This window comes from Xyrauchen texanus, chromosome 27 (assembly GCF_025860055.1).
Source record: "Xyrauchen texanus isolate HMW12.3.18 chromosome 27, RBS_HiC_50CHRs, whole genome shotgun sequence".
Taxonomy (NCBI): Eukaryota; Metazoa; Chordata; class Actinopteri; order Cypriniformes; family Catostomidae; genus Xyrauchen; species Xyrauchen texanus.
In genome coordinates this window covers 9,797,973-9,817,363 of record NC_068302.1, presented here as the reverse complement: position 1 = coordinate 9,817,363, position 19,391 = coordinate 9,797,973, and the positions used below count along the sequence as shown (strand labels likewise).

Below are 19,391 nucleotides of genomic sequence, written 5' to 3'. Positions count from 1 at the left end.
TCTACTAACTCTTGATGTACATGTGGTCATCATAGGTGGCAATATGTGATCACGGGCGTTTTGGAGGTAAATATCAAGCCCAGCCTACACATGTGGTCATGGGAACACATCCGTCGTCATCGGCAACATGTAAAGAAGTACAGAGAGCTCTATAAGAACAAGATTACCACCAAGAAACCTGGAGAGGGGCTGCTGAAGGAACTTGAGGTTGGTGAGCACTGAGCATGTTCAGTGCTAGACCTTAAAAATACATGATATGGGGGCCTGGATAGCTCAGCAAGTAAAGACGCTGACTACCACATCTGAAGTCGCAAGTTCGAATCCAGGGTGTGCTGATTGACTCCATTCAGGCTTCCTAAGCAACCAGTTGGCCCAGTTGCTAGGGTGGGTAGACTCCCATAATGTGGTTGTCTCTCTTGGTGGGGTGCGTGATGAGTTGTGCGTGAATGGCGCAGAGAATTGTGTGAGCCTCCACAAGCGCTACGTCTCTGCGGTAACTTGCTCAACAAGTCACGTGATAAGAAGGATTGACAGTCTCAGATGCGGAGGCAACTGAGATTCGTCCTCCGCCACCCGGATTGAAGCGAGTCACTATGCCACCATGAGGACCTAGAGTGCATTGGGAATTGGGCATGCCAAATTGGGGAGAAAAGGGGAGAAAATCCAAATAAATCGATTAACAAAAAAAGCCATGCATAGGAACTTGGCATATTAATATATTCAATTGGTGTGCTTTCACATTTGTTTTACATCGGCTTCGTATGTGGCTCATTAAATCAGATTTGAGGGTAACAACTATCCATTTTACACTGTTAGATTTACTGTTTTGAGACTTTTGAAGCTGCCGTTGCATTGATGCCCAGTTTATCATTCCATTGATATGAAAAATAATATATTTTGGTTTGTGCCAATCAAGTTCCAAATAAGTAAAAGCATTTAAAGGGAAGGATCTTATTTTACTGGATTTTCCAAAATAGGTATTACCACATTGTTATTATTTTTAAGCTTAAACAACTATATTGTCATATATACATAATTTTAATAGTATAAAATAAGGAGGCATGTTCTACTTAGAATAGATCACAGTTAATTTGAACAGCCTCTATTAAACCAAGTTCTGTTCATTCTGGGCTAACACTTTTACAGTTTGCGGTCAAAATTGACCGGTGCAGTCTTTATGTATTGCCTTCTTTCCAGTACATATAATGATTTTTTTTTTTTTTTTACACATTTTGTGTATCACACCTCTTAACTAACGTATTACATTGGTATTATACATTTTTTGTGTCATGCATTAGGGTAATCTGCTGCCATTCATAGCAATGACAAGTATAGCCTGTAGGTGGCCTCAGTGTTCCTCTTATTGTTGCTTGGTCTCTGTAACTCAATGCTGTAACTTAATTTCTAGATATTATCACAAGTTATGCATTTGGATATATATTGAGACATTAAAAATTACTATTATTTCTCAAAGTTTAGCTATTTGATTTATTTGTTTGGCATGAGAACTGTGGTAAACGGTTTCCATTTTGTAAGTGTGTGTGTGTTCTATATTGTGGCCATGTCAGTCTAATACCCATTCATTTCCATTTATTTTTGTCTGTGTGTGTGTTTGTGTTTGTCTGGGGGTGTGTGTGTGTGTTCTGCACTGTGGCATTGTTAAAGTAAGAACAATTCATGTTTGAGTGTGTGTTCTGCATTTTGAGTCTGTGTTACACGTACATGTGAAGATGAATGATTAAAAGATGAACGATACGATTTTTATAAAAAAAAATACAAATTCAGATCGGTCAGAACGTGAGGATTAAGCCAGAACATCATGTTATTATTATTACTTCTAATTTGAGTATAATCTTGTTACTGACATGGCTTTCATTTTGTTTATCCATTAGGAAACTGAAAAAACTCTGGATATATTCAACATCACAATGGCAAGGCAGCAAGCTGAGATGGAGGTGAAATTACATAACAAAAACACACACACACACACACACACACACACACACACGTTTGCTCAGCTATTTAAACAGGGACATACCCTAGACTTCTATTGTTTTTATAGAAAATCTAACTATAATTACTATAAAATAACCCTGACCCTTACAGAAAGTATTTGCATTATTAAAATAAAAACAAAATCACAATTTAATTTATGAATACCTTATCTTTCCAAATAATGATGTCCCAAAATGTTCCTAAAGGGAGGTTTTGTCTTATGATCAGTTCTGGGTACAAAATTGTCCCCAAAATTATAGTGAAGTAAGAAAACACACACACACACACACACGCACACACACTCAGGAAGAATTTAATCATTGTATAAATCATTTTAATTACTCTGTCTCTTTTCTTTAATAAAATGTAGCCCATGGCTCTTATCACTGGAAATGTGTTTCTATAATGCAATTGGTAGAGGCAAGCTCATGGGTTTGATTCCCTGGAAAAACATTCACTGCTAAACACCTTTTGGCTTTTGCATATTTTATCACTGCTGTTGTAGGCCTCAAAGGCAGGGCTGCGGATATGCCGTCCTGGGGTGAAGGTGGAGGAAGAGCAGTCACAGGGCTGGTTCGGCTGGATGTGGAACTGGTCTGGAGATAGCGGTACACAAACCAAAGACGTCAAAACAGGAGGTTTGTCTACGCTCAATCTATGCTCACATTCACTATTTAATTATTTATAACTAGACCTCCACGGAAGCCACGCTTGCAGATTTCCATAGAATTCAAACGCTTTATGAAGTTGTCCTCATCATTTTGTACTCCTGTACTATTTTGTTTTATTAAATATTTTGGCATAATTTAATAATCCTTTCAAGAACCACTAAAAAGAGATTTCTCAGCTCTGTTAAACAAATTTTACCACTTTAATGCATTCTGCAAATTGTCCTCCATAGTAACATTTTTACATATTTCATAATCCACTATGTAGATTTGTGTTTCTGATATGTATTTGATCCATCTGTTTCATATTTGTCAGGTTTTGATGAGCTGATGACTCCTGCAGAGAAAGCCAAACTATATGCCGCCATTGGATACAGTGAGACAGCCGTCAATCCTAACCTGCCAAAACATGTTAGTGTTAGTCGATCATTGAGCACATATAAATAAATACATTTGTAAGCAGTCAAAGTCAATGTCAGTCCTCCTATATGATCTTATACAGTAGATTTATCCATATGGGTAATATTTTTATGCAGTTTGTGGGATATTTATTCAGGCCCTGTTTGTCACGGTTCCTGCTCCGCGTGAACCAAGGAAGAGGGCAGGACTCAAAAATGCAGAGAATGGTTTCATTAAATATGACAAAAAGTCACAAAACAAACAGAACAAATCAAAAATGTATGAGATGAGATGAGAATGCACGGCAACGCCAACAAAGCGATGCCATGTGCTCTCACACTGCACACAGCACCTGAGCATACACCGCAAAGCAAATACCACGCGATGCACGCAACAGGTGGCAAAACGAGACGGGACATCTGTGCGAGAGTTCGGCCACAAAGAAACAGGCACCTAAGACAGAAGCAACTGAATATCAGCACAACATGAAGATGGATCGCGACCTGGAAACACAGCTCAAAACAATTACAATTTGTAATAGAATACATGGAATTATATATGCCAAGTTAATCGCATAATATATATTTTTATATATATATATATATATATATACACACACACACACAAAACATTTAGTTCCGGTCCTCGAATCTGATTGGACGAGAGACGTTCCATGAGCTCTGATGGTCTGACGCTTCACTGTGTGTATCACTCCGCTTGTGTTCATGCCGTTCTAAACTAAAGTGTAAGAGTAGTGCATATGTGTTAAGAGCTACTGTTTGTCTTTTGTTTTTGACATTACATATGTTAGCCAGTAGGTGGTGGCAAAATATAATTTTTACTACTACTAAAGCTAGGAAATAGCTTTAAACTGCTTTAAACAAACAACTTCAGCATTACGGCTCATCACATCTGAGAGACACAACAGACTGATTAATTACACAATGGGTGCTGTTTAAAATGGCGGACAACATTGCAGTTTCTATATTGATTGACTCTTGCGCACCGGCTACCGTGAAATAGGGAGAAATACCCCCGCTTGGACACTATTTTTCCCCTGAGAAAGCTGACCTTCAGAAAACTGACAGCATCTCTGCTTGGGAGTGGTAAAAGTTGGTTGCACATGCTCCATCTCTCTCTCTCACACACACACACACACACACACACACACACACACACACACACACACACACACACACACACACACACACACACACACCCATCCTTGTTTATCGAATAACTTGGTAGAAACAGCACAAGCTGTGAATTATTTCTGAAGTGACATTTTTGAATTACTAACGGAGGCTTGGACACATAATTTGTTTTGAACCAGCAACATCCAGATTCTGATCAGTCGGTTAAGTAGTTCCATGCACAAATGCTTTTTTATGACCTTACTCAATTTTTAAACTGTTGTATTTAAGCAATATCACACTCGCAATCGTGCTATATGGCCTTAAATCAGCACTGCTGTGATTACCTGCAACCGAATCATAGCAGTGCTAATGTAGGCCATATCGCACTCTTGCTCATGTGATATTGCTTAAAAAAAAAGGTGATATATATATATTTTATTATTATTAAAACATCTGTTCACAGCTATCCATTTTACAATTGAATTTGTCAATCAGTGCGAGATTTTTTATGAGGGCATGTCTAAGGATCCATCAATGTACACCTGCGTTAGATGGATGCTTTTGAAAAGTCTCACTTTGGTTACGTCGTGTCATAAACCTACAATTTTTAGGTCGTCCTCATGTTGAGCTGTCTGCTGAAGGTTTGGTTTATTCTCTGTATATGCTGCATGTTGCCTATATAGCTGTAGTTTTGCTTACTGCCCCCTGGAGAAAACAGGTGGTACTTCAAAATTTCATTGCTCAGGAATATTCCTTATTATGGTCCGAGGACATGAATAATTGCGTTGATTTTTCGACACGTTATTTTTTATATAATTAATTGCACTGAATTAACATGTTAAATCAACAGCCCTACTTACATTTATTCTATTGACACTTCACACTTAAAATGTTTATGATGAGGATTATCAGTCTCATAATTAAATCATATACACTGTCCTGACTTCTGGCTGTTTTTTGTGTTTGCAGTTTGAAAGTATGAAGATAAATTTCCAGCTGCACAGTCTGTCTCTGTCAATCAAAGAGAGCCGAGAGAAGCCAGGGATCATCAAACTGTCCATCATTGATCTGAAAGCCATGTTGGCACAAAGACCTGCAGCTCAGGCCATAAAGTACTGTATTTTCTTCTCAACCTTTATTTTTCATAACCACTGCTTTACTTCTATAGTATGTAGTACTGTAGTACATACAAGATACACCCCACCCCCCAAACATTTTCTCTAGCTCCAAAATGGGCAAAAGATGCCATAAAAGTAGTCCATACGACTTCTTGTAACCAATCACAAATTATCACGTTTGGGTGAATTATTCTTTGATAATAATACATTAATGAATTGTATTTATTGCTATTATATTGCATGAAATTATGTATTGGTTTATCTGTCAGGATCTCTGCCCAGCTGTCATCGTTTGAAGTATCGGGTCTCCCACGTGGCCTGACGCCCTCCATCCTGTTGTCACCACGTCACATGGTGGAGGCGAAGGATAAGACTCTTCTGAACCTGATGTTTGAGACCAACCCACTGGACAAGCGTGTAGACCAGAGACTGCACATAGATTCCCTGCCGCTGGAGATCATCTATGATGCTGTAAGTTTGAGGGGCTCTTTTGAGGAGTCTTATCCCATGGACAGATTATGAAGTGTATTTTAAGTGTGTGTTTTATTGTAGATGACAGTGAACAGTATGTCAGCGTTCTTCATGCCGCCTAAAGACCTGCAACTGGATGAACTTACTAACGCCACCCTCATGAAGCTGGAACACTTCAGAGACAAGACCTCCACAGGTAGGTGTGCGTCTGAGCAATGAGTTTTTATAGAAAAGTATGCATTTCTCAGAACATTCTCATCCTGTGCTTACTGGTAGAAATTGAGGCAATTATAAGTGAAATTTTACATTTATAAATAAAAGGTTATCAAATTTCAACAGCCCAGTTGGTGGTGATATGCTAAAACAGCATTGTTAATTGTTTGCAGGCCTCATGTACATCATTGAGACTCAAAAGGTTCTTGATCTGAAGATAAACCTAATGGCTTCATATGTCATCGTACCAGAAAACGGCTTTTACGACCCCAAACACAACCTTGCCATTCTGGATTTGGGTCATTTCCAGGTAAAGGTGTAACAGTTGCAGTGCACACCATTTTTTGAGGTCACAAGTTCTACCATGTGTGTAAGATTTGAGGCCAAACTGTGGTATATGTCATTATTTATAATTTAAAAAGTGTGTGTCTGTGTTTTTGTATGTAGATGTCCAGTCAGAGCAGAGCTGGACTGCCTCAGCTGTCTGCGGGCAGCAGCACTATAGAGGACATCATGTCTCGAGCTTACGACAGCTTTGATGTCCAGCTGAGCAGCTTACAGTTCCTCTACACCAAAGCAGGTGTGTAGGCACACACACTAGCTCTGTCCCAAATCTTGTCAGCTGCATCCTTATCCAAATGAAACACAAATATAACTCCTCAACAAACTTGACTGAAGCTCACAGTCAATTCCAATAGAGTTGAAAGGGATAGTTTACCCAAAATTGAAAATTCTGTCATGATTTACTCACCCTCATGTCATTCAACTTTCTTTCATCTGCAGAACACTGATTTTTTTTAATGAATAATCCAGTCCATCTTTTCAATGCAATTGCACGTATGATGCCTAAGAATGTTATGCTTGTTGAGTAGCTCACTATATTTTGGAACACACACACATTAATACATGTAATAGACGTTTACATGCACTTACAGACCTTCACATGCACTTTGTACTGTATCAGGTGGTGACTGGAAAAGGGCTCGTCCACTGAGGCAGTCTGCTTTTCACATTCTGGAGCCTGTTGACCTCAAGATGGCCTTTAGCAGAGCCATGGTGGTCTCTGACATGCGAATGCCCAAGTAAGTAATTTGTATTCCTGTCTGCCATATCACCCTGCGGCTATTGCCTGGTTGCCCACTAAAGCTAAGCAGGGTTGAGCCTGGCCAGTACCTGGATGGGAGACCTCCTGGGGAAAACCAAGGTTGCTGCTGGAAGAGGTATTAGGGAGGCCAGCAGGGGGTGCTCACCCTATGGTCTGTGTGGGTCCTAATGCCCCAGTATAGTGACGGGGACACTATACTGTAAAAAAGCACCGTCTTTCGGATGGGACGTTAAACTGAGGTCTTGACTCTCTGTGGTCATTAAAAATCCCTAGGGCACTTTAACGTAAAGAGTAGGGGTTTAACCCCGGTGTCCTAGCCAAATTCCCCCATTGGCCTCTATCTATCATGGCCTCCTAATAATCTCCATCCCTGAATTGGCTACATCACTTTACCATCTCCTCTCCACCAATAGCTGGTGTGTGGTGGGCGTTCTGGCGCACTATGGCTGCCGTCGCATCATCCAGGTGGATGCTGCACACTGGTGGTGGTTGAGGAGATTCCCCCATACTATGTAAAGCGCTTTGAGTTTGAGAAAAGCGCTATATAAATGTAAGTTGTTGTTGTTGTTGTTGTTGTTATCTGTTGTGAGTTTCTTTCAAATAATATGATTTGTGTTTAAAATGTTTTAAATATTGGTTGTTTTAAATTGTATTGTCTTTTGTATTCAGGTTTAAGATTTACGGTGAACTCCCGCTGCTCTCTTTGCATATCTCTGATGATAAAGTGCGTGGTGTGCTGGCATTGCTCAGCAGCATTCCACTTCCTGAGAGTCATCCCACCCCACAGATGAAAGCACCACAAGTTACACCCAAGGTACAACAACTACCAATAATGTGTGTGTTTATTTTTTGTTAATAACAATTTTTTACTTGTCTGTGAGCTTGCTTGTGTGAATATTCCAATGTTATATTTTAGATGTCTAGAAAAAAATATGCTAAACAAATCTTGTATGTTATTGACTATTGGTGATAAAATGTTATACATCATTGCAAATGATCACCACTTTCTAATGACACCTATATTGAGCTTCTAGTCCACTCAGAGGCCGAGATATTCAATGAAACAATGAGGGTGGTGCATGAACTGAAAATTAGACTGAATGTCTATGGGCAAGCACATCTGTGAGGGATAAAATGTGTTAGAGCACCACCTACATTTCATATCAGCATTTTGTGATGAAAGGTGAAAAATTCTTGCGATCTAGTGGAATAAAATAAGACTTTTTGTAGTGAGGTGGAGTGAACAGAACCAGAATTACATGCTTACAAAGTTGTTGTTTTTTTATTTATCATATTTATCATAAGATTGTATACATATACAATATTATTTATGAATAGTTAGTCCAGAGGATGTGTAAAAGGTGAGCTTTTAAATTTGAGTGTGAAAAATTGCAGGCGGCAGCCAAAAAATGCTTCAGAGTTGAAGAGGTTAAAGGGGACATGACATGGCTTATTTTATTATTTGAATATGTTACTTGAGGTACACTTATATTAGTAAAAATAATTTGCTCCAAAAATATTTGTATAACATGATCATTTTCCACCCTAATACTGACCGTCTGTCTGAAACACTCCGTTTTGGTGCTGTTTCTCCTTAAAGTCTTGACGGTAATCGCCTACTTTTATGATTGTCTCTCTGCTTTTGACTGACCTGTTCTCTTCTTGCCATGTCACTTCTCACCTATACTGGGCAGATTAAAGTAGTGATCAGGTAAATTTAAGCTTTGATGTGCAAATGTCTACCATGGTGTGACATCACTAGGAGGAAGTAGATAATGAGTCGTTTTGGGAGCTTGGTTTCAACTCTGTTTCCTCCTCACTACTTGGTTGTAGTGAGGAGGAAGTTTTGAGTTCTGAAACTTGCAGTATGTTTTTATTGCACTATGACCTCTTATATGTCAAAAGATCAAGGAAAATTGTATTTCTCATGTCATGACCCCTTTAATACACTCTCTGTCTATCTGTAATAGAGCCAGAGTGGTGGTGGTGTAGTGGTCTAAACCACATAACTGGTAAACTGGTAATCAGAAGGTCGCTGGTTTGATCCCCACAGCCACCACCATTGTGTCCTTGAGCAAGGCACTTAACTCCAGGTTGCTCTGGGGGGATTGTGCCTGTAATAAAGGCTCTGTAAGTCGCTTTGGATAAAAGCATCTGCCAAATACATAAATGTAAATGTAATATAATGTGATTAATGTGACGTTGCTGAAATCTAATGCATTTTACTCTATAAAGTGAATGCATTATAGAATGTGTGCATTATCCATTGACAATGGTGTCGGTATAGTTTGGAAATGATACAATGAACACTATTTCTATTAATCTAACAAGAAATATATCATTTAAAAAAAAAAAAAAATATATATATATATATATACAGGTGAAACTCGAAAAATTAGAATATCGTGCAAAAGTTCATTAATTTCATTAATTCAACTTAAAAGGTGAAACTAATATATTATATAGACTCATTACAAGCAAAGTAAGATATTTCAAGCCTTTATTTGATATAATTTTGATGATTATGGCTTACAGCTTATGAAAACCCCAAATTCAGAATCTCAGAAAATTAGAATATTGTGAAAAAGTTCAGTATTGTAGGCTCAAAGTGTCACACTCTAATCAGCTAAACACCTGCAAAGGGTTCCTGAGCCTTTAAATGGTCTCTCAGTTTGGTTCAGTTGAATTCACAATCATGGGGAAGACTGCTGACCTGACAGTTGTGCAGAAAACCATCATTGACACCCTCCACAAGGAGGGAAAGCCTCAAAAGGTAATTGCAAAAGAAGTTGGATGTTCTCAAAGTGCTGTATCAAAGCACATTAATAGAAAGTTAAGTGGAAGGGAAAAGTGTGGAAGAAAAAGGTGCACAAGCAGCAGGGATGACCGTAGCCTGGAGAGGATTGTCAGGAAAAGGCCATTCAAATGTGTGGGGAGCTTCACAAGGAGTGGACTGAGGCTGGAGTTACTGCATCAAGAGCCACCACACACAGACGGGTCCTGGACATGGGCTTCAAATGTCAAACGTCTTACCTGGGCTAAAGAAAAAAAGAACTGGTCTGTTGCTCAGTGGTCCAAAGTCCTCTTTTCTGATGAGAGCAAATTTTGCACCTCATTTGGAAACCAAGGTCCCAGAGTCTGGAGGAAGCATGGAGAGGCACACAATCCAAGATGCTTGAAGTCCAGTGTGAAGTTTCCACAGTCTGTGTTGGTTTGGGGAGCCATGTCATAGGCTGGTGTTGGTCCACTGTGCTTTATTAAGTCCAGAGTCAACGCAGCCGTCTACCGGGACATTTTGGAGCACTTCATGCTTCCTTCAGCAGACAAGCTTTATGGAGATGCTGACTTCATTTTCCAGCAGGACTCCAGTTCAATGACCATGGTATTACTGTGCTTGATTGGCCAGCAAACTCGCCTGACCTGAACCCCATAGAGAATCTATGGGGCATTGCCAAGAGAAAGATGAGAGACATGAGACCAAACAATGCAGAAGAGCTGAAGGCCGCTATTGAAGCATCTTGGTCTTCCATAACACCTCAGCAGTGCCACAGGATGATAGCATCCATGCCACGCCGCATTGAGGCAGTAATTAATGCAGAAGGGGCCCAAACCAAGTACTGAGTACATATGCATGATTAGACTTTTCAGAGGGCCGACATTTCTGTATTTAAAATCCTTTTTTTTATTGATTTCATGTAATATTCTAATTTTCTGAGATTCTGAATTTGGGGTTTTCATAAGCTGTAAGCCATAATCATAAAAATTATATCAAATAAAGGCTTGAAATATCTTACTTTGCTTGTAATGAGTCTATATAATATATTAGTTTCACCTTTTAAGTTGAATTACTGAAATTAATGAACTTTTGCACGATATTCTAATTTTTCGAGTTTCACCTGTATATATATACTTTAGAAAAAAATATCAAACATCATGTTTAAAATATATACGTGGGTCTTCATACATGAAAATATACAACTCCTTTTATATTTCAGGAAGCGGGTTCCTTGCAAGGGGATCATTATGGTGGTTCTTTGCATTGAAAGTACATGGGTTTATCACTCATTCTGAAGCGTCATGATGTTTTATTACCTCTTATTACACTCATATTTTCTATGGTTCTGCCAGGTCTAGTTTTAGCCACACCTGAGATTTTAAATGTAGGACCACCAGACCATTCAGTGTTGTTGTGTTTGGGTATTTAAAGAGGTCACCTGTCTGTGTATGTGTACAGCTGAGTAATAGTTTTTACTTGCTCTCTTTAGGTGTCCAAACGAGGGAACACCCCTCAGCTCACCCCCCGAAGACCAGCCATAGATGACCTGCGTGCATCCATCATGTACGGCTCAGGTCAGACATTCATACAGTGTTCGTACAAACTTTCTGTGTCCAGGTTTTACAGAGAAAGACGTAAAACTTTCTAATATTCCTTATTAATCTACCCTATAATTCCAATATTACGGCATTGTGATTTATTTGTTTTTGGTGTGTCTTTATCAGAGGAGGAGTTGTTTTTCGATGCTCCCAGTTCACCGACAGAAGATTTACCATTCTTTGAGGCTTCATCAGACTCGCTGCTCATTTCTGCCTCTGAAAAGCTGAAAGTGGTGCTGAAAGACCCCAAAAAGAATATGACCGAGTTCCTCCTGAAATTTGAGATCAACAAGGTCTGATTTGACCAACTTTTTTGGTTCATATGAAATGATCTGAAGAATTTGTTTCACTCAGGTGACACCTTTCCCTCACATTTTTCCCCCATTAGCTTTCCATTCAGCTGTGTCGCTTGTCCAAGGGGCAGGAAGTGACTGTTCTACATCTGTTTATCGATGGTTTAGGGACTGAACTCAAACTCTGCACCTTTGATATGTCCTCATACACCTTCCTCCGTGAGATCTGCCTTGAGTGTTCAGAGTACTTGGGTAAGTGTGCATATGGTGACTGTGATTTGCTACTGTAAGTCGGACTTGATCCTGGATCAATATCTTTTTTGTTGGTCCCAAAACAACATTCTTGTCAAACAAATAATGTCCTAACTCTAACCACAACCCACAAACAACTCCACTTAATACCACAGGGAAATGATAGGTTGATGAAAAATGGTGTTCAAGCCTCTAACTCTAGACAGCCCTGAGGCTAAGCCAAATTATACTGCATATATAAAAAAGATTAGATGATAGGGATGTTGTCCCAGGAGCAAAAAGGATGGTGATCTGAAAACATGCTCCTCCACCCTCTCCCTGCCAAAAAAAACAAAACAAATATATAATATATATATATATATATATATTCAAATGGACAAATTATTTGTGTTTGTGTAAAGATTATGAGGACAAGAAAGTAAACCTTATCACCACTCTGGACAACACTGAAGAAGATCTGCTTACTTTGGAATATATCAAGGTAAAACTGCTCTGTTACAGTGATCGAGTGTTAGTTAAAACATACCCATTATCACTGATACTCTGCTCTATTTCAGGCTGACAAAAATGCACCAGATTTTAAAGCTGCATATAAAAACACAGAGCAGCTGATCAAGGTAAGCTTGTTCACTAATTAGACCTCAGTATTTCTCATCGGTTGATGTGACAGCCAAAGCTTTGTCGAATGGAATTCCGAGGACTTTCCAGTCGTCATGATTGGAGAAAATGATTTGTCTTTGTAACAGGTGAATTTCTCCTCATTGGACGTGCACCTGCATACTGAGGCTACTCAACTCTATCAATTTCTTGAATAACCTCCTCCCACCTCTGAAGAAGGAGGCGCAAGAGGTGCAGCCTGTCCTTCCAAAGGAGGAAGATGGAGAGGAAGAGGAGGCAAAAATAGAGGAGTCTTCTGTAACCAAGAAATTCAGTAAACTTGAATTTATTAATTGAAAGTAATATATGAAAATCTCAGAGTACATCCATAATATTACATGAGTATTTCAATATGCAATTCTCTGACATCTTTCTTAAAGGAATGTAAAAAAGGAAAATTCAGTAACTGTTAACTCACCCCGGTGTTGTTATAACCCTAGCTGACTTTCTTTTTCTTAACACAAAGGGATTGTAAAATAAAAATGATGCTCATTGATGCCATACAGTGGCAGTTTATGGTGACCACCTCTTTAAGCTTCAAAAGAATGCAAAAGTATAATTAAGAAGTCTAATAATTTATTCCATGAGACTCATGATTGTTATGAAAGCATACAATAAGATTTGTTGAGAAAAGGTTTTATTTATAAACCTATTCACTGACTGTTGATCTTCTGTGTGCGTTCATGATAGGGCATGAGAGCAACAGTTCATGCTGCCCCTTCGCGACATTGTGAAATTTCCCTTTTCAAGGGAAAACTCGTTTATCTAAAAATGGGTCCGCCACAGTGATAGCAACAACAGAACACAACACAGCTGCACACAAAACAGAACAGAATTGACTAAACATGTCTGAAGAGTTTGTAGTTGAATAGATGATGCATTTCTATGCACAGCCTATTTTATTTAAACTGAGTATTCGCAAATCAAACAACAACATGGAGGAGGGTGTCCTAACCTGACTGCAAACGATACGTGATAAAAGTTACAATATATTTTCTATGGTAATATATTGCTTTTGTCCTAGCCTAACATTGACGAGTGACGGTACATTCTATCGATCACCTGTTTTCTATTTTCAGCATCGTGCAGTTAACTGGGACCGGTCAAGAAACTTTCAAAAAATAAGGCTGGGCATAGAAATGCATAAATTCTTCAACTACAAACTCTTCAGACATGTTTAGTAAGTTCTGTTCTCTGTTTTGTGTGCAGTTATGTTGTGTTCTGTTGTCACTTTCTCTGTGGCGGACTTGTTTTTAATAAAAATGTAAACTAGTTTTTGCTTGAACGCCCCAGTGTCACGAAGGGGCTGCGTGAACTGTTACTCTCGTGCCCTATCATGAACGCACACAGGAGATCAACGGTCAGTGAACATTTTCATTAAATAAAACATTGCTTACCATACCTTATCGTATTCTTTCATAACAATCAGTTTATAGTATCATGGAATCATTTATTAGACTTCTGATTTATACTTTTGTATCCTTTTGAAGCTTTTCACCATTTCTCCCTTTGTGTTAAAAAGAAACTCCTATACATAACTACACAGGGGTGAGTAAACAATTACTTAATTTTCGTTTTTAGGTGAACTATCCCTTTAACATTTAACATTTATTGTTCTATAATGCCCATGTTCCTGTCCATGGATTATATAGAAGTGCTGGAAATCATACTTTCATTTGGTTATTTTTCACTTTTTGGTGATTTTTCCTTTCAGCCAGTAAGAAGTCAAAGTTTGAGGATGTAGTGAATTTGCACATCAGAGCAGATATGAACTGTCTGAAGGTCTTTATAAGAGGGGAGAAAGCCAGAATCTCTGAGATCAGCATAGAAGGTAATAAACAAACATGAGCACATACTCATACACAACAGACACACAAACAGGGGATATGTAACAATATTTTGTCCCTCACATCAGGGCTGGTTTCTGAAGTTCAGATGATGAAGAAATCAGTGGAGATTCTAGCTAACCTGAAGAACATTGTCATTCTGGATTGTGACAAAGAGGCTTTATACAAAAAGGTAGAGCATGCTGAACTTATAATAACAGATCATTGTATGGAAAGTATATTGTCACAATAGCCAACTAGCACACATTTTTAGACTAACACAAATAATATACCAAAAATAGACATTTTTAACCACATCAATTTAAATTTCACATATTCAGCTAATTTAATTTTATCTATCAATCATTGTAAATAATTGTATTTACTTCCCAAGAAAATCACAACAATGTATTTATCTAAGACTAACAAATAATAAATACTGATTAAAAAATAACAAAAATAAAAATAAAACATTATTCACAGTTTAGCTGCCCAAATGTTTTAATTTATCATAAAAAATAAGCTGACATTGTTCACTATTTGTGAGAGAATGTGTTTAATGATGGATTGATTATGTTATGTAGGCAGTGTCCATCGCTGACAAGGAGGTGTTTGATTTTCGCATGGTGAACTGTGTGGACGCCACAGAGGGGGACGCCTATACGGACATGCACATTGTGGACACTAGTGTCACTCTGACTGTGGGCTGTATTCAGGTGGTTTTCCTCAACAAGTTTGTGTCCTCGATACTGGTGAGTGTTTCATTCACATGTACCACTGTATTTTACTCCCTGACTTTGAATTTGAATAAAGTTAGTTTAATAATAATTAAGGAATAGTGTTAACATTTTAGATAAATTTTCATTTTAGGCTTTAGTTCTGTGTTAATGAAATGCTCCCAGCACACATCTTGTTTAATGTAACAGATTTTGTGCCATCTTTTGTCCATAAAAGTGATAAATCTGAGAAATATTGATATATTCTCCATTGTTTACATGAGATCTCACCTGAAAGAATTACCCTTCGTCATCGTTCTTCAACAAACTGCAATCTGAGCAGCATTCATGTTGTAAAACTGTATATTATCTTATAGATTAGAGTCTCGTAAACAAAACGAGCCTGTCTCCAAAGTCTATTTTTTAAAATACAGTGTAGTTTTATTCATAATAGCCGAGCAGTGCAGTCAGATTTTGTGTCGTCTTGAAAGGCGGAGCCTTAATTTTACTCTGTACGCTTCCAGCGACTTTACAGAGATAAAAGCTTGCAAGAACATAATTTTTTTTAGATCATCTTCATTTTTTTTAAACTTTGAGAACATTGTTTTTCTGGGTTGTCTTGGCAATTTTATTATTGTTTTTTTTATAAAAACATGTTCAGCACAAAATATTTCCATTACTATAAACTTCAGCTTCTCTAACTTTAAAAAATAACAACATATATTAATTCTGAAACTTGGGAAATAAAACCCAAAGTGTCTTCTTTCAAAAGATACTACAACTTTGTCCATACTCCAAAAGGTCCAGTAAATACAAACATTTAAGTTCAGGTATGTCATTTTCATGGTTTGTGCTCAAAAAGGGGTGGGTATCAACAGGTAGAAAAGACCAGTCGCAATTCAAAATGCAAATAGATGTTATAAAGAAGTCCAATTAAGTAAGATAATCATGTGGTCACTGTATGATACTAATAATAGTTTTTATATACCCTCTAAATCATAATTCAGAAAGATGAGAGGACCAAAGACTGTACCTTGGGGTACACCCCATGATACAGAAACAGACAATGATTTGTGATAGAAACAAATTGGCACAATTTTATTTATTTTTTCATCTGGATTTTCAGTAAATGAAATTTTTCTTTATAGCATTGCAACAAATGTGGGAAGGATCATGTGACTTTGTGTGGAAGAAACAGATGTCTGTTTAATTGGAATTAGAGTAAATGAAGCCTCGGTTTGCATCTGTTTTTATCTCTGTCATGGTCTATATCTCTCCCTTTCTTTGTTTTTTCCTCATTCAGGCATTCATTAATAATTTCCAGGAGGTTAAAAATGCTTTGGCAGAGGTGACCGCTCAGGCAGCTGAGAAAGCAGCCACAGGTGTCCTGGAGCTGGCAGAGAGAAGCACTCGTATCTCCCTGGACGTGAACATCAATGCTCCAGTTGTCTTTCTTCCACAATCCTCTGTTTCTCACAATGTCATTGTGGCAGATCTGGGTTTAGTGACTGTAAAGAACCACTTTGAGATCGTCACCTCTCCAACACATACGAAGATCCCTCCAGTGATGGACATCATGGCTTTGGGACTGAGTGATCTGAAAATGTACAGGTTAGAAATAGTAAAAAATAAAGAAATAGTAAATATATAAGCATGGCAAAATTCTGGTTTATATATATATATATATATATATATATATATATATATATATATATATATTAGCTATAGCTATATAGTTTTAGATGGAGAATACTTTCCATGTCAAAATGCAGAATATGCCAACTTTGCAAAAGTACACATCACTTAGAAACATCTCTTTACATTGTTATTGTATGATTAATTCTGTCATTTTTTTCTTTTCTTTTCAGAACCACATTCAGTGATGGAAAATTTAAAAGTGAGCTTCAGTTACTCAAACCAGTCAATATGGACCTGTCAATCAAACGCAATCTCTCTGCCTCCTGGTATCACAGCATCCCTGATATTCAGATCAGTGCTCACCTCAAACCTATGAGTGTAAGTGCAGATGTATGTGTTATTATTGATGTATGTTTGTAGTATGCAGCGGTTCTAAACCTTAGCCATAGTGAATTTTATGCAGATGAAAAAGAAGCTGGGAGGGATAAACTTTAGTCTGTACAATCACATGCACTCTATAAAGGTCTTTGTCTTCTGAATTTTTGGGGGAATGATATAAACACAAATTTAAACAACTGTAAAGAGACTGTACATTTATCCCTCACAGCTTTTTTCCTCACCAACAAATAAAAATGGTGCTTCTACTCTGACTAAGGTATGTTGATGTGTTTGTGTGTTTTTTGTAGCTGATCTTGAGTCAAGAGGATCTTACTATAGTGTTGAAGACTCTGAATGAGAATTTGTCAGAAACTTCTGATGCTCTTCCATCTTCATCCAGCTCTGAAAAAGAAGACACAGTCTCTACCAAAGATTCACAGAGCTCTGGGGGTAAAACATCATTTCTGTTCATTTCTGTGACCTAGTCTTTGCATGCTTGAATGGAATGGACATCCAATTTTCTAAAGATGCAGTGTGTAATTTTTGTGACACTTGTATCACCAAATGGATTTGAATATATATATATAGAGATGAGATGATATTCTTCTCACCACAATTGTACAGAGTGGTTATCTGAGTTACAGTAGACTTTTTTCAGTTCGAGCCAGTCTGGCCATTCTCTGTTGACCTCTCTCATCAACAAGGCATTTCCATCCGCAGAACTGCCGCTCACTGGATGTTTTTTGTTTTTGGCACCATTCTGAGTAAATTCTAGAGACTGTTGTGTGTGAAAATCCCAGGCGATAAGCAGTTACAGAAATACTCAAACCAGCCCGTCGGACACCAACAATCATCAATGTGATTATCTAATCAGCCAATTGTGTGGCTGCAGTGCATAAAATCATGCAGATACGGTTCAGGAGCTTTAGTTAATGTTCACATCAACCATCAGAATGGGGTAAACATGTGATCTCAGTGATTTGAACCGTGGCTGATATCAGAATGATAAGATATCAGAATGATATCCTGAGATGCGGGTTGGCACTGTCTTGGCGGCATGAGCGGGGCCTACACAATATTAGGCAGGTGGTTTTAATGTTGTGGCTGATCGGATTATATATATATATATATATATATATATATATATATATATATATATATATATATATATATATATATATATATATATATATACTGTATACATATTTATTTACTTTTGTATGTACCTTTTTCTAAATATACAATGTCTGTGGTATTAAATAATTTGATAATTAAAAAAAATCATTACACTACAAATTATGAAATAATAATCATAATCTCAGCTGGTTTGTGATAGTTAACAATTTAACATAGAATCACCCATATAGTTATCTTTCGTTTACACATATGAACCAATTCAGTTTTCAGATATTCTGGACTTAGTTTAAAATTGTTTTTTTAAAGTACTCTGTTCTATTTTGTAGGTAACACTGTGGTGACCGCAGCAGTGGTGGAAGGCCAGAAAACAGGCAAACTGAAGACTACTCTAAAACTAAACTTCAAGTTTGACTCCATGACCCTGGTTCTGTACAGCCCAGATACCAATGAGGTACCACAATACATTTAGAGTTGATCTTTAGATTATATGTGCCGATGGCTTCTGTTATGCATACTGTAAACGCTTCATGTTTAATTAAAACGTTTATGTGTGTGTGTGTGTGTTCTGGTTCAATCTGTCTTCATACTCATAATAAAGGCTGTGTTTATTACAATATTATTGTTTTTAAATATAACTGTGCGTTTATATCAACTTTTGTGTACAGATCCATTTACCAGACTCCCATGATGAGAGTTTAAAGTTGGCAGAGTTCACACTGGGCACCATTTCCACTGCAGTGCATATGTTCTCTGACAGCTCCATGAAAGCTTCCGTCAAACTTACGAACGGCCTGCTGGACGACAAGAGACATGGAGTCAAAAGGATCACATCCAGGTACGGTCTCTCACACACAGATCGCAACCCTTTCAACACTCAAGACAGTTTGTGTTAAAGAGATAGTTCACCCAAAAATGAATTTAGTCTCTTGTTGTACCAAACCAATCCCATTCTGTCTTTGTTCCATGGAACACAAATGAAAATGTTTGGCAGAATGTTAGTCAGTCACCATTCACT

General features: G+C 37.8%; 1 protein-coding gene across 1 annotated transcript in view; it reads left to right on the top strand.

Moving 5' to 3' along the window:
- vps13a (vacuolar protein sorting 13 homolog A) overlaps nucleotides 1-19,391 on the top strand; it is a 66,994-nt gene that overhangs the window by 10,580 nt on the left and 37,023 nt on the right. The window contains 26 exon segments of the mRNA XM_052094070.1: nucleotides 36-207; nucleotides 1,893-1,955; nucleotides 2,501-2,633; nucleotides 2,980-3,074; nucleotides 5,168-5,310; nucleotides 5,586-5,787; nucleotides 5,869-5,983; nucleotides 6,174-6,310; nucleotides 6,448-6,580; nucleotides 6,965-7,082; nucleotides 7,775-7,919; nucleotides 11,371-11,455; nucleotides 11,606-11,772; nucleotides 11,868-12,024; nucleotides 12,426-12,505; nucleotides 12,582-12,641; nucleotides 12,771-12,808; nucleotides 12,810-12,955; nucleotides 14,396-14,512; nucleotides 14,597-14,700; nucleotides 15,092-15,259; nucleotides 16,527-16,834; nucleotides 17,092-17,239; nucleotides 17,548-17,689; nucleotides 18,703-18,827; nucleotides 19,042-19,211. Coding sequence (XP_051950030.1) covers nucleotides 36-207; nucleotides 1,893-1,955; nucleotides 2,501-2,633; nucleotides 2,980-3,074; nucleotides 5,168-5,310; nucleotides 5,586-5,787; nucleotides 5,869-5,983; nucleotides 6,174-6,310; nucleotides 6,448-6,580; nucleotides 6,965-7,082; nucleotides 7,775-7,919; nucleotides 11,371-11,455; nucleotides 11,606-11,772; nucleotides 11,868-12,024; nucleotides 12,426-12,505; nucleotides 12,582-12,641; nucleotides 12,771-12,808; nucleotides 12,810-12,955; nucleotides 14,396-14,512; nucleotides 14,597-14,700; nucleotides 15,092-15,259; nucleotides 16,527-16,834; nucleotides 17,092-17,239; nucleotides 17,548-17,689; nucleotides 18,703-18,827; nucleotides 19,042-19,211 — 3,471 coding nt within the window.